General features: G+C 52.3%; 1 protein-coding gene across 1 annotated transcript in view; it reads right to left on the bottom strand.

The window, feature by feature from the left end:
* Nucleotides 1-13,392, bottom strand: part of Cfap65 (cilia and flagella associated protein 65) — a 33,100-nt gene that overhangs the window by 10,612 nt on the left and 9,096 nt on the right. The window contains exons 8-19 of the mRNA XM_026786445.1: nucleotides 13,064-13,286; nucleotides 12,454-12,719; nucleotides 11,404-11,604; nucleotides 10,819-11,193; nucleotides 9,425-9,562; nucleotides 8,050-8,295; nucleotides 7,252-7,476; nucleotides 6,219-6,377; nucleotides 5,897-6,047; nucleotides 5,510-5,638; nucleotides 4,206-4,419; nucleotides 3,768-3,896 (exon numbers count right to left, since the gene is read on the bottom strand). Of these exons, the coding sequence (XP_026642246.1) occupies nucleotides 3,768-3,896; nucleotides 4,206-4,419; nucleotides 5,510-5,638; nucleotides 5,897-6,047; nucleotides 6,219-6,377; nucleotides 7,252-7,476; nucleotides 8,050-8,295; nucleotides 9,425-9,562; nucleotides 10,819-11,193; nucleotides 11,404-11,604; nucleotides 12,454-12,719; nucleotides 13,064-13,286 (2,456 nt within the window). The remainder of the gene's footprint in view (nucleotides 1-3,767; nucleotides 3,897-4,205; nucleotides 4,420-5,509; nucleotides 5,639-5,896; nucleotides 6,048-6,218; nucleotides 6,378-7,251; nucleotides 7,477-8,049; nucleotides 8,296-9,424; nucleotides 9,563-10,818; nucleotides 11,194-11,403; nucleotides 11,605-12,453; nucleotides 12,720-13,063; nucleotides 13,287-13,392) is intronic.

The raw sequence follows: 13,392 nt of genomic DNA, 5'->3' as shown, positions 1-13,392 counted from the left end.
ACACACACACACACACACTGAGCCATCTCCACAGGCACACACACACACACACACACACACAGAGCCATCTCCGCAGGCTCTCTCTCTCTCTCTCTCACACACACACACACACACACACACACACACACACACACACATACTGAGCCATCTCCACACTCACACACACACACACACTGAACCATCTCCACAGTCACACACACACACACTGAACCATCTCCGCAGTCACACACACACACACACACACACACACACACACACACACTGAGCCATCTCCACAGTCACACACACATACACACACAACCATATATGAAACTATCTTTATGGTGGCAAAAAGGCAAAAACATTTTTTGTTCCTTTTATTGGGAACAAAATCTTTCAACACAGGGTGGCCTAACAATTTAAGTCCCTTTATACTATAGAATATTGTACAACTGATAAAAAGAATGTACTAGAGCTATCTGGACTCTACCCCATCCATTCTTCCTTCACAGCTCGCGTTCTGGAGGGGATGTGGCTGATTCAATGATGGCTGAAATCTGTATAGTATGTGCCTTCACTATACAAAACTTTAAAGAACCACTCTGCCAGGCACCCGCCATCTGTGTGGGGTGCAAACACTGGGAGCGGAGTGCACCTCCAAGCCTGGGCCACCCCAGCATGGGCATGAGCGTGAGGGGGAGGGTTCTGACTTTTCTCCCATCAGCTGTATGGGTTGGTCTGCTGCTTCCCTCATTTTATATTTATATGGGAGATGTTGCCAGCAGCAGAGCGGGAGCTCTGACTATTTCAGGATACTCTGGGAAGTGCCTGCATCTCCTCACACAGTCCCTCAGCTGGCCTCCTGATGAAATGATTCACTGCCTCTCCCATGACTTGTTTGTGTGTGTGTGTGTGTGTGTGTGTGTCTGCATGTGTTGCTTCAAGACAGGATTTTTCTGTGTAGCCTTGGCTGTCCTGGAACTTGCTTTGTAGACCAGGTTGGCCTCGAACGCAGAGATCCACCTGCATCTGCCTCCTGAGTGCTGTGAACAGAGGCACGTACCACCACCGCCTGCACCCTGACTTGTTCTAGCATGCATGCTTCCTGTCACAATCTGGAGGACAGCGACACCCCACTAATCCATCATTCCCTGGAGATCAGAGTGACAGGCTATGGAACATTAACCAGCCCATTGTTCCCCTCGGCAGCTCCCTTCTCTTCAGTCCCTTAACAAGTTCAAATTCTCTGAAGGAAGATTCCAGGCCCTTCATGTCCTGCCCCTGCCTGTACCTCAGCTTCATTAAAGGTCCTCCTTTTCTCAATTTCTTCAACCCCCCTTCCTCTTCCTCCCCAGCATGCCAGGGCTCTGTATAAACTAGGCAAGCACCACCCTCCTGAGCTACCACACACTCAGTCCTCCTGAAAGTCTTTCTGATCTCACTGCCACCCTGCCAAATGTGAGTCATGACCCTGTGAGTGTCACACCTCCCTCCTTCCCAGCATACCACCCCATCCCGGAAGGCTGTCCTGCCCCTGGTTCCTGTGGCACCGAGAGGGCAGGAACTGGCCTGCTCCATATTTTTATTCTCAGTAAGCACCTGGGACAAATTTAGCCAATGAAATGAAAAACACACTAGTGAGCAAGTGATGGTAAGCAGCGTACTTAGCATCTTTGAGGCTGTCCACTCAAATGCAAGGTGCTTTGCAACCATATCCCAAAGCCAAGCACAGCAGAAGCGTCAGGAGGAAAAGGATTGATGGGAGAAGGCAGCTTCATGGCTCTCTGATCCTCCTCCCCGACTCGGGGTCTCCCTTCATCCTGCCTACTACCATCTCCAGACCAACTCCACACTCTCCCTGCACCGCAGGTCCTGGGAGGAATAAAAGCCTCCATCTATTCTTTATGAGCTCAGCAGAGAAATGCTAGAGTTTGCAAAAATTATCTTCTAGGAAATGGAATTGAGGGGTCTGGAGAGATGACTCAGCAGTTAAGAGCACTTCCAGAGGTATGGAGTTCGATTTCCAGCAACCACATAGTGGTTCACAACCATCTGTGATGAGATCTGGTGCCCTCTTCTGGCCGCCAGGCATACATGCAGACTGAACACTGTATAAATAATAAATAAATCTTAAAAAAAAAAAAGACATTGAAATGAACCACAGCGCAGAAAGCACAGGAGAGCAGCAGCCAGGCCACCTGAGCTCTGGAAGAAGTCTGGCCGGCTTCCAGTACTTTGGAGCTCCTGCTGAGAGGATCCAGTCCAGTCAGTTCTCTACCCGGGTCTTTCCTGCCCTGCTTGCCAACCCCGGACCTTCTCCACATAGAGCTTGAGCTGGGTTGCTCCTGTACATGGGTGTCCACATCCACCAAAATATCCCAGGATACAGGCCAACGTCCCGAGTCCTACAGACACTGGCTCTTGGCCTACTTAGCAGGCCAGCCAGCACCAATCTAAAGTTCAAACCAGGCTATGGGCTTCCCCAGCCAGGCCAGTACCCCTGTTAAACTTTCTAGTTACTTGCAATCCTGCCTATTCCCGTCAGTTGCCACATCATGAGCCAGCCTCCCCATCTCAACACCGTGAAGGCATGGGCAGTCAGAGTTTAGGGGTAAGCATTATATGCCTGTCAGCACAGCCCCTTCCTTCACCCTCTGCTCAGGCCGGCAGGTTCCGACCAGATGCCGCTGTTCACATGGTCACTCACTCTCCTTCCCAGCACCCTCAGGCTGGGTCCTGTCTCTCTTAGCCTGATCCAGAGAAAGACCTTTCTTTTACACTTCTTATTACTCAACCAGAACTAAAACCCTGAAAACAGGCATTTACTAAGAAATCTAAGCATATCCCCGCTGGGCAGGTGAACAAGCCTGGCATGGAAACAGGCAGTTAGCCGGGCATGAATTCTGGGCTCTGATGAGAAGGCAGAAGGACAGGGGAATGGGCAAGCTTGGCAGGCTCAGGTCGTTAAGCCTGGCTTCCTGTGACCGGCCAGGTGACTCTGTTTGGTGGCCAGCTTCCACTCTGCTCAGCCACGCCCTCTAGTGGCAGGCTCCTTTCTGGCAGCAGAGGGATCTGGCAGGCAGCCGGGGTGCCCAGACAGTCCCGATTTACGAGAAGGAACTTGAAGTCTTCTTGCTGACTAACTGGTATGGGCAGGCACTCTGGGGTTGGCACATCTGGATTTGAACCTGGGTCTGCCTCTAGTAGCCAGGTGTCTTTGACTGAGGCCTTAGCCCACTGCCCCTCAGTCCCTGTCTTTTTTTTTTTAATATTTATTATGTATACAATATTCTGTCTGTGTGTATGTTTACAGGTCAGAAGAGGGCACCAGACCTCATTACAGATGGTTGTGAGCCATCATGTGGTTGCCGGGAATTGAACTCAGGACCTTTGGAAGAGCAGGCAATGCTCTTAACCACTGAGCCATCTCTCCAGCCCAGTCCCTGTCTTTTAAACTAATCTGGAGACCTCTTTCTCACAGGGCCACTGTAAAGATCCAGGATTGAAGGCTGGACAAACACAGTGTCTAGCCTGCAGCCGTCACTCAGTTACTGATACAGCTGCATCCAGTTTCCAGGAATTTCACACTGCCAAGAACCTAGTTGCAGCCAGTGCCATACCCCCGGGTACAGTGGGTAGTGGCAGTCTCCTCCAACCCCCTTACCCTGTCAGTGGGGGAGCCACCCCAGGTTTCCCAGGAAGCCCCAGAAAGTCAGGGGCTATTTCCTGCTCCTGGTCCCTAGAGCTCTGGTCTCGGACCCTTGTAGCAGCCCCCTTCCCAGCCATACCAGTCCAGGGACACCAGTCCGCTGTTCTTCAGTACCAGGAGTACCACTGACGGTGGGGCATCTAGTGGCGCTGCTCCGAAATTGAAGTCCAGCTTCAGAGGAGTGAAGACAGGGGGCGTAGGGCTCAAGCTGTGTGTGGCGGAGAAATGGCTCAGTGCAAGGAGATGGAGATAAGCCAGGGCTCTAACTTTGGGGGTCCACCCCCAGGTACAAAGTGAGAAGTCTGAAATTCAGGGTCAGTGAGGTAGCTCCTTAGTCCTCAAGTCAATCCTTGCCCTTCCAGGCCCCTAGGAATAGGTAAGAGTTTGCCCCTTCAATCCCTCTTCCACCCCTCCCCCCACACTCAGCTTCCTGGGAAAGGCCTGGTGTTCGAGTGTTGTTGGTAGATGGTCCGTGAACATCTCCAATCTTTCCTACCCGACCTCGAGCCTAGCTTACCTGTGCCGGGTAGGCACCTTGTAGGTGAGCTCTGTGAGGGTTGGGTCACGTGACAAGTAACTATTGAGTGTGTCCAGGGAGAAGAGGTGCCACAGGTGCTTCCGAGTGATGCCCTCAGCACTGCCCATGGAGCAGATGTCCAGGATGGAGAGTAAAGGGTACACAGCTACCAGGGAGACATGGCACAGCTTCTGCGTTTCGCCAGCCACGCTATCTGGGGGCACGAGCGTGGGGAGAGCAGAGGGTTTAGCTCCCCTGGCCAGAAGCAGTCTTGAGCACATTTCCAATGGCAGCCAGGCCTTGTCTAGACATTCTATGTGCTGGGCACTGCCTTTACTTTAACACACATCCTGCCATTTAATGTGTACCACTATTTATTTCCAAACTCAATCAATAAAGCCTGATTCATAGATTGCAAAACTACTCTTTAAGATATACAATTCAAACCGGGCGGTGGTGGTGCATGCCTTTAATCCTCCGTGAGTTCGAGACCAGCCTGGTCTACAAGAGCTAGTTCCAGGACAGGTTCCAAAGCTACAGAGAAACCCTGTCTCGAAAAACAAACAAATAAAAAGATATACAATTCAGTAGGTTTTATAGATTCACAGGCACACAGCCGCCACCACCACCAAGTTTTAGAAAGTTTCTACTGTCCCTCTTGAAAAACTCAATACCAACTAGTCAACACTTCCCCACCTACCCCTCCCCCACCTCCAACCATCACTACTCTATTCTCCGTCGGTGTATTTTTATCTATTCTGGATGCTTCAAACATGGAATTATTCGGTGCTTGGTGTTTTCTAACTGGCTTCTTTCACTTAGCACTGTGCTTTCAACGTCAATATAGTGACATTATTACTTCATTCTCTTTTGTGGCCTATGATCATCTCGCTTTTATTAGTGGGGAAACTGAGGCATATTTAGGAAGTACCACACTGCCAGTAAGCATGGGAGAGTCAGAATCCCATCCCACTGAGTACATCTTCTTCTGGTGCCTGTTCTGGGAACTTCCAGCCGGCACAGGGGATGATAGCAACTCCATCTTATGGAGGGGAGAGCTGAAGTTTGACTGAGATTTATTTGCCTGTGATCTCCACAGAAGACAGCACATTTCCTAGCTCTTGTGTCAGCACAGCTCAGGGATACGTGTATAGATATAACACGGACAGACACAGTGTGCACATCAGATCCCGAAGGCACAGTCCCTCCTGCCCTCACTCGCCATGCCTCCAACTCCATATCTCACAGTTTACCTCTTCCCTTCTCCCCTTCCCGACCCGAATCTCTACTGAGTACCCAGGTACCTCTGTGGGACAGGAGACAGTAGCTAATGGTCCAGGAATACTGGGACCGGTTCTTAGGACAGGCAGTCAGGTAGATGGTATCCTGGGAATGAGGCGGCATGGTCCCCTCCAACCGGTTCAATTCTAGAGCTGCTGGGAGAAGGTGCAGGGGTCATCAGTGGGCAATTGGACAGAGGTGTCCCGGCCTCCCATGTTCCTCCCCAGATCCCTTCCCGGGGTCACCACAACACTCCCTGAGAGCAGAGCAGGCTGGGGTGAAAAGAACTACGCATCTCGATGTCATTGGCACCCGCCACAGTTACACAGTAGACACGCCAGGGGTCATCTGTTTTAAGGACACACAGACACACTCCTCCCTGACCCCAGACCCAGCCCAGGCCTCAGTACCACAGGGGTCATTGTTGAAGTCCTTGGGCCCCTGCTGCTCCAGGACCAGGCGGTAATAGAGGGTGCAGTTGCTGTCGTTCAGGAGCACCAAAGACTTGACCTCCCGGCTGTTTACCAGCACGTTCCCAAAGTCCAGCTCCTTTGGCTTTGCCTGAGATCAGAGACAGCCAGCTGCCAGGGGGCTCCCCAACTCCTAGCCTTCAGAGCATTCCCCAAGGAAAGACAGATCCACACCTTGTACCCTGCCTTCTTAAGGCTGGGCACCTGGGACTTTCCTTCCCACCCGGGCCCTGGCTCCACCCCCACCAGTGTCTCCACTCACAGAGAGGCATCCGGTAACGCCCATGCCCACCAGCCGAATCCAGTAGTGCATGGTGGCTCGGGAATTGGTCTTTTGGGACTGTCTGGCTTCCCAGACCCACATCCCCACTCGGAACAGGTACTTGGTCTCCTCCAAAGGGCTGAAGATCCATGTCAGCGTCTGGGATCACAGAGGTGACTTCACTCTTGCATGCACGTGTCCAGGACGCCCCCTCCCGGGCGGCCTTTTGGCTACAGGAGGTCCCATTACCAAAGTTCGACACCACTTCCCATCTGCCCGTTTTTTTCTGAGTGCCGAATACTTTGCACACACATTATCTCATCTCCGAAAGCCCCTCAATCCTACATCTCCATGACAGGGAAGACTCATTTTGATAGAAACTGGAGCCTCAGAGAAGTGGAATAGCTGGACCAGGGTCAGATACCTGGTGACTGGGGCTGGGGCAGGAACTCAAGTGAGTTTCTACATCTGGAGAATCTCTTAGGCTCTCATTTCCTGTCCCTGGTGTTTATGGATACCAAGTATTGGTAGTTACTGCTCTGAGTCTGACCTACCTCAGACTAGGGACAAAGTTTGTTGTTTTAGATGCCAATTTGGGTTCCCCTTTCGTACTGATCTGGAACGTCTGGGTGTCTCCTTTCTTAGCACTAGTTGAGAGAGTCACCCATTTGGACCATACCCAGCTGTCACACAGCTGATCCAAACCACGTGCCAGGAATCTTACTGCTTGGGTGCCATGAACGATAAAGTTTAGCCATGCTGGGACCCTGACATCACTAATGCGGTGTTCAGTCCCAACTCCGCACTCCTAATCTGGATCTTAATTACATACCCTTCCCCTGAGTCTCAATTTCCTATAAGATGGGGGTGAGGAAGGTGTTATTAAAACCTACTACACCTCAGGGGAGGGGAAATGACTACAAATTGCTTAGGTAGGTATACATTACAGGCCATGAGAATCACAAGAGATGGCAACAGAAAGGGTGACAGGTACCCTCTCATCTACCCTTGGCATTGGGGTCCAGGCACTCACAAGGTTCTCGTTAGGACGGATGATGCCCTTGGAGGGCTGGACCGCCAGCATCTTTTGGTGCTGCTGAGAGACTCTCCATTCGAACTCCAGAGGCAGCCGTGAGGGGTTGTGAAAGGTGAAGTCGCTGGTGGAGGAACAGCCCACCCAGGTAGGCTTGAAGAAGATGCTTTTGCGGGTGTCCAGCTTCAGCTGCAGGGGCTCCTCTCTGCTCTGCATGCTCACTTCCTGAGCCAGGGAAAGGAAGGATAATGCCATGACCTTTTGGTTTATTTGTTTAGGCATAGCTGTGCAGATTTTCACCCTTGGACGGGGACCGACAAAGCTGCCTTCCACCTTGAAGAACCCAGAGCCAGGTGTGGTGGATCACTCCTGAAATCCCAGCTCTAGGTGAGGCAGGAGGATTGCCTTGTGTCCAAGACCAGTCTGGCCTATATAGTGATATACTGTCTTTAAAACACAAACATTAAACTCTCAGGGACCAAGAGAAGATGTATTAGCTTTTCATGGGGTCGGATTGGGTCTGTTATCCAGTGCTGTCCGTGGACTGGCTGCAAACAGCGCTCCACTACCTGCAGTATGAGTCTGGGGTTTCTGCAGCTTCCCCCTACCCCGCCTCAGACTCCATGGCCCCAACGCACCAAGGAGCAGTAGAGTTGTCACGGATGAAGCCCAGGGCTCTCTCCCTACTATTCCTCTTTACTAGAGAAATGTTTCCCAACCACACCCACAAACTACTTTGGTAGGGACCCTAAAAATATTAAGGCCTAAGGACCCAGCCTCCCCATCCCTACTTCCTACCTTGAGATACTGGGGGTAAAAGTTGAATTGCAGGTAGAAAATGTGCTGCTTCCATGAGGTGCCCTTGGGGTACGTGCTGATAAGGAAGACCTGGTGGGCCCCAGGAGCCACAAGGCCTGAGGAGGGCCTCAGGGTAATGTCTGAGCTGCTGTTGGGAGCCAGGCTGAAGGTCAACAGCATGGGGCCTTTGTTGACCAAAAGCAGACTTCTGTAGGAAGGCTCCCCAGAAGACACTGCTGGGAACATCTGGGAGTTGGGGATAAGAGGGAAAGGGACCCTTCCTCAGGTCTCCACCCCTCGATACACATCCAGGGGTTTGGATGATGCTGTCTCCAAGGAAACCTAAGATCTCTGCACACAGCCCAACCAGCAAAGAATTCCTGGGAATTAAGGGGGGGGGCTACAGCCTGCCACCAAAGAATACTCCTGTCCTCCAAAGCCCTCCACACACAGGGATATAGTGGTCCCAGGTCCCAGAGAAAGTCGGACCTGTAAGACCGGTCCTCAAGCTTAGAGGAGGAATCGCTTTTAGCTGTGATTTCCAGTTAAACTTTGGAGCGTTACTTTCATTCATCCTCATTCAGAAGAGTGGAGTACTCTTTCTAGGTGATTCTCACTCTGGTGTCAGAAGGGGATCAACCCCAATAGTCCCAGCTCCTAACCACTTCTTAGCCAGCTTGGATATGGCCAGAAGTAGGCTGAAAGCTAAACAGACTGCACAACACAAGGCCCATAAGTTCCTATCCCTCTGTGCCGGCGAGTTCATGTGAGTCAATATGGAAGCGATGCAGGCTGCCACTAGACTGTGGGAAGGCATCAAGTCACACTGTGAGGAGCTGGCGAGGGACCAAAGGCATCGGAGAAGACACCCTTGAGCATCAAGGAGAGCTTTGTTTTAGGGAGGGGTGGCATAGGGACATAGAGCCAGAACCTGGGAAGGGACAGCAGAACTGGGTTCTGGACACTTGGCCGTGCACTTTTCAGTCCTGTGTCATCCACACCTCCCAGGCAGACAACGTCCCCAAGGTCTATCTGGGAAGTGGTCTAGCAATTCCAACTCTCATGCTTTGGACTGGTTTACTCCGAGGGTCCAGTCTAGGGCTTGGGAGCCAGCAGGTGCCCAGTGAGCAGGAGAAATGAAGGAGGTGGAAAGTGTGGAGGACCAGGTGAAGGTTCCAGAAGGAGTGGAGAAAGGCTGGTGCCCAATCGCTAAACTGTTCTTATGCTGAGACCAAGGTCCAAGAGCAAGCTACTCATTGGCCTAGATCCCTCAGATGGCCAGGATGGCCATGGGGATGTATTACTGAGGCCATTAGAAAGGAAAACAGGCTGGGGACCCTCATCCTGTTCCCCCTGTTGTTGGGGCCGTGCTCACCTTGGGTGCATCCAGGGAATACTGGGGGATGTGGTGCTCTAAGGCAGTATAATAGCTGTGTCCTCGAGCTCGGATCTTCAGACACCAGGATGGGGCCACTGTGCAGTCCTCCTCAATATTGCTGTAGCTCTGAAGGACCTGCAGGGGCCAGGCCATGAGGAAATTCAGAGCTCAGTCCGACCCACCTTGCCCCTCCCTGCCCTGTGCTGCAGGTATCCTACGCTGGGCACAAGAGAGGAGGTTGGAGGGAGACTGTGGAGGACAGCCATGTCCCACCCCTTCTGCCGGAGCCTCTAACTGGCTTTCTGCACACTGTGGAAGGGAAGCAGGCTGAGATGGGAAACAGCATTCATTCTTTAGGACGAGCCCAGAACAGTGCTGGCCAATGGGAATATAACACGAGCCACAGATTCTGGCTGAAGATGCAATTTTGAATGTTTTGGTGGCCATGTTTAAAAAAAATGTGAAATTGATTTCAATAATATGTTTTATTAAACTTAACAGTTCCAAACTCCAATCATGTTATCATGCAATCATTATAAAAGCTTTTACTGAGGTGTTTGCATATTAAAGCTGTGAAATTTGGGCATATTTGATACACATCTCTACTTGGACCACCATATTTCAGGTGTTCACTGGTCATGTCTGACTTTCCTGTCAGGAAGGAAGGAAGGAAGAAAGAAAAGAACAGGGGCTGAGAGTATGGTTTAGTTGGCAGAGTGCTTGCCTATCATGCATCAAGCCTTGGGCTTGGTCCCCAGCACCGAATTGACTGAGTGTGGTATTTCATATCTGCAATTTCAGTACTCAGAAAATGGGAGCAGGAAGGCCAGGGGTTCAAGGTCACCCTTGGCTATACAGCAAATTCAAGGCCAGCCTGCACTAGACAAGATCTTCTCTACAAAAACAAAACAAAGTGCCACAACCATGTTTTAAGGCTGAGGCAGAAAGACCGAAATGAATCGAGGCCAGCCCTGACTACATAGTGACAGAAACCCCATCTGTGAAAAACAGCCCAAAACACAAACTACCAACTAAAAACGGTCATTTCCTTTGGAATACTTCCTTCAAGGACTAGAAGCCTTAAGACCCCCAGGGATTTCCTGTCTAGGTACTAACTAAGTTTTTCCAAAGTGCTTGAGCCTAGCTGAGTTCTTCCCTCTGGGGAGGGGATGGAGGAAGACACCTTAAAAGTGGGGATCAGGAGGGCGGAGTCAGGCCATGAGCCCTGGAGGATTGAACCAGTAGAGGGCACTGTCCAGCCAAGGAAAAACAAGAGAAGCCAGCCTGGGGAGGATGGTACCTGGGGCCCCTGTCATCCTTGTGACTAGACTCTGCCCTTCAGGCTCCAGGGAGGGACCTCGTCCCCCCACTGTTCATCTGTGTGCACATACCTTATAAAGAGCAAAGGCTTCCAGCTCCACAGCGTAGAGGCAGTTGGGGGAGGCTGGCTGGAAGTGCAGGCGCAGAGCTATGGACTTGAGTGGGGGCACATCACTAGTTTCCGGGGTCACCCAGAAAGGGCAATCAGATCTGCGAGTCCAGACCACGGTGATCTTGCCCTTGGTATGGTTCCTCAGGCACAAGGGAATAGGGTTGGGGGCCTTAGGCCCAGGACAGGCACCAAAGTCCACATCAAAAGGCTCTAGACTGACAGCCGGGGGAAAGACAGCCAGGTCCCTTGTGCCGTCAAAAAAGTACTCCATCATGGGGGGGATCTGGGGGTACTTCGGGGCCGGCAAGTCCTCCAGGTCCTGCACAGGGAGAGACTAAGACAGGGTTCAAATATCATTCCTCTTGCTGCTGACTTCTTGCTGTTCCCTCCTTTCCAGAAAAGACTGCAGGCTCTCCCTGCCAGTCATCCCCAGCTACAGCGGTGTGGGACACAGGCCTACTCAATGTCTGCCAGGGAAGGGACCGGGGACCTGGAAAGAGCAGCCTGCCTCCCTGGGGGCTGGAATGTCTGGCACCCCACATACCGCAGTGGGCAACATGAGGGCCCCATTCTCATCCTGTTCCAGCCTTTTCTCTTTTAGCATGGCAGCCAGGATATCAGGAGGGTAAAGCGTCAAGCCCCGAGCCAGGTGTGTTCGGTACCAGGTGAGGTGCTGAGGCTTCAGAATGGCTGGCTTGGTGTTGTCTGAGTGGCAGGTCCCAATCAGGTCCAGAAACAGTGGGTCCTGTGACACCAAAGTCGACATCACATGGTTACGTTTGTCCGTGTGAGACAGAACATGGTAGTGGGGCAAGGGGAGGTGGGGGTGGTCACAGGAAAGACAGGAACAGAGGCTGAAGGTTGGTCAGGAGAGCATCCTGAGAGCTGCCTGCTGGTTGAGGAGACAGTGGGACTCCAGAGCAAGTCAAGAGGAGCATCTCATCCTGAAGAAAGGATGCTCAGCTGTTGTTTGCCCCCCCCCCACACTTCCCATGCTGGGCATTCTCCCTGTGTGTCAGTGTCAATCAAGAGCCTACCAGACTAGCATTTAGCTCTGCCCATGATGGGGGTGGCAAAAATCCAGGTCTGTTCTACCCTTTCACTCCAAGGCCTCCCAGAGCTCTTGCGGCATTTGTGAGATTTGGACAGAGAACTCCCCTCCCCCCCCCCCAGGTAGAGGGGTGCAGCCCAGAGCCCAGCTAAAGAGAAAGGGCTACAGCTCAGTCTCAACGCTGTCACCATGTCCAGATACTGCACATCACATGCCCAAGGGGCTGGCTTGGAGTTCTAGCTGGAGTCTTCACCCTGCACATGCTGTGTGGTGATGGCCAAAGCTCCCCTTCCCAGCCTGTTGACAGCAATGGCAGCAGAAGCAGCAGAGCCCAAGGCAAACTGGGCATTCACACCTGGGTTAGTGAGCTTTCGTGCACCCAGGCCATGTTCTGCCTCTAAGCTCTGGCAGACAGCCTCAATGAGGAGATGGCCCTGGCAGACAGCCTTAGATGTTCTGAAAAGAGGGGGCTGCCCACCAAGCCTTGCCTTCGTTTTATGGCCTCTCCCTTATCCCCATCCTGGTCCCTTCTCCGTCACTCACCTGGTGGTGGATGAGACAGGCCACCCTCCGGAAGCAGATGATCGGGTGTGTGGGCTGGTAGGCACAGTGCAGGGTCATTCGGGTTTTGCCTGCCAGGCTTCCGAAGGCGGGCCTGATGCTGAAGACACTCTCCTGGCAGTCAATGTCAAACTGGAAGTGAGCCAAGCAGTCCGACTGGTTCTCGATCCACAGGGTCTGCTCTGAGTGCTCCCCGAGCTGGACCCAGCTGAAGTTGACACAGTAGTGCTGCAGACATACATCAGGACCTAGGCAGAGGAGATGGGGCCTTGTGAGAGGACCCTGTTGCCTTGTGACAGCCTCAACGGAGCTTTCGTAAGCGGTCCCACTCCTGGGATGAGGTGCTCCCTAGAGCCAGATGGCCAGGCTGGATAAGGCCAGGGCTCCTGAAAACTCCTGAGTTCCATCATCACTGTGTGGAAAGATGGCATCACCAGGTGTCCATAAAGCTTCCCCACATGGCCACCAGGGGACAGCAGACACCTAGGCAGAGGGACCAGGAAGCAAAGGTCTCTCTGGAGCAGACTCCCTTGACATCCCTCGTGGGAAGCTCATGTTCTGGGGGAGAACAGCCTCCTGGGATGGCCATTACCTTTACAGAGACCAACGACTTGGAGCACAGTTTGGGAGGCACGACCAGAAGGCACAATGGAGAAGTAGTCTATGGCTCTGCTGTCCGAGGTTTTGGGGTGGAAGAACACCGACAGACATTTCTTCTCTCCTGGGGGCACAATACCTTGGCCCACGGAGCATGAGAAGGCATGGTCTTTGGTCAGCATGTCTTCAGACATTTCAATCTTGAATGGGGCGTTAACCTGTAGGGTCAGGAGTTGCGGGGAGGAAAGGTTCTAGTCACAAGTTTGGACAGGGCAGTCTGTACATCATCCCGAGGAAGCCACATGAGGGATCGGGGACAACAGG

The sequence above is a fragment of the Microtus ochrogaster genome, linkage group LG4 (assembly GCF_000317375.1).
Source record: "Microtus ochrogaster isolate Prairie Vole_2 linkage group LG4, MicOch1.0, whole genome shotgun sequence".
NCBI classification, from domain to species: Eukaryota; Metazoa; Chordata; class Mammalia; order Rodentia; family Cricetidae; genus Microtus; species Microtus ochrogaster.
Note: the sequence above shows the minus strand (reverse complement) of the source record. Positions and strands in the feature narration are given on the sequence as shown.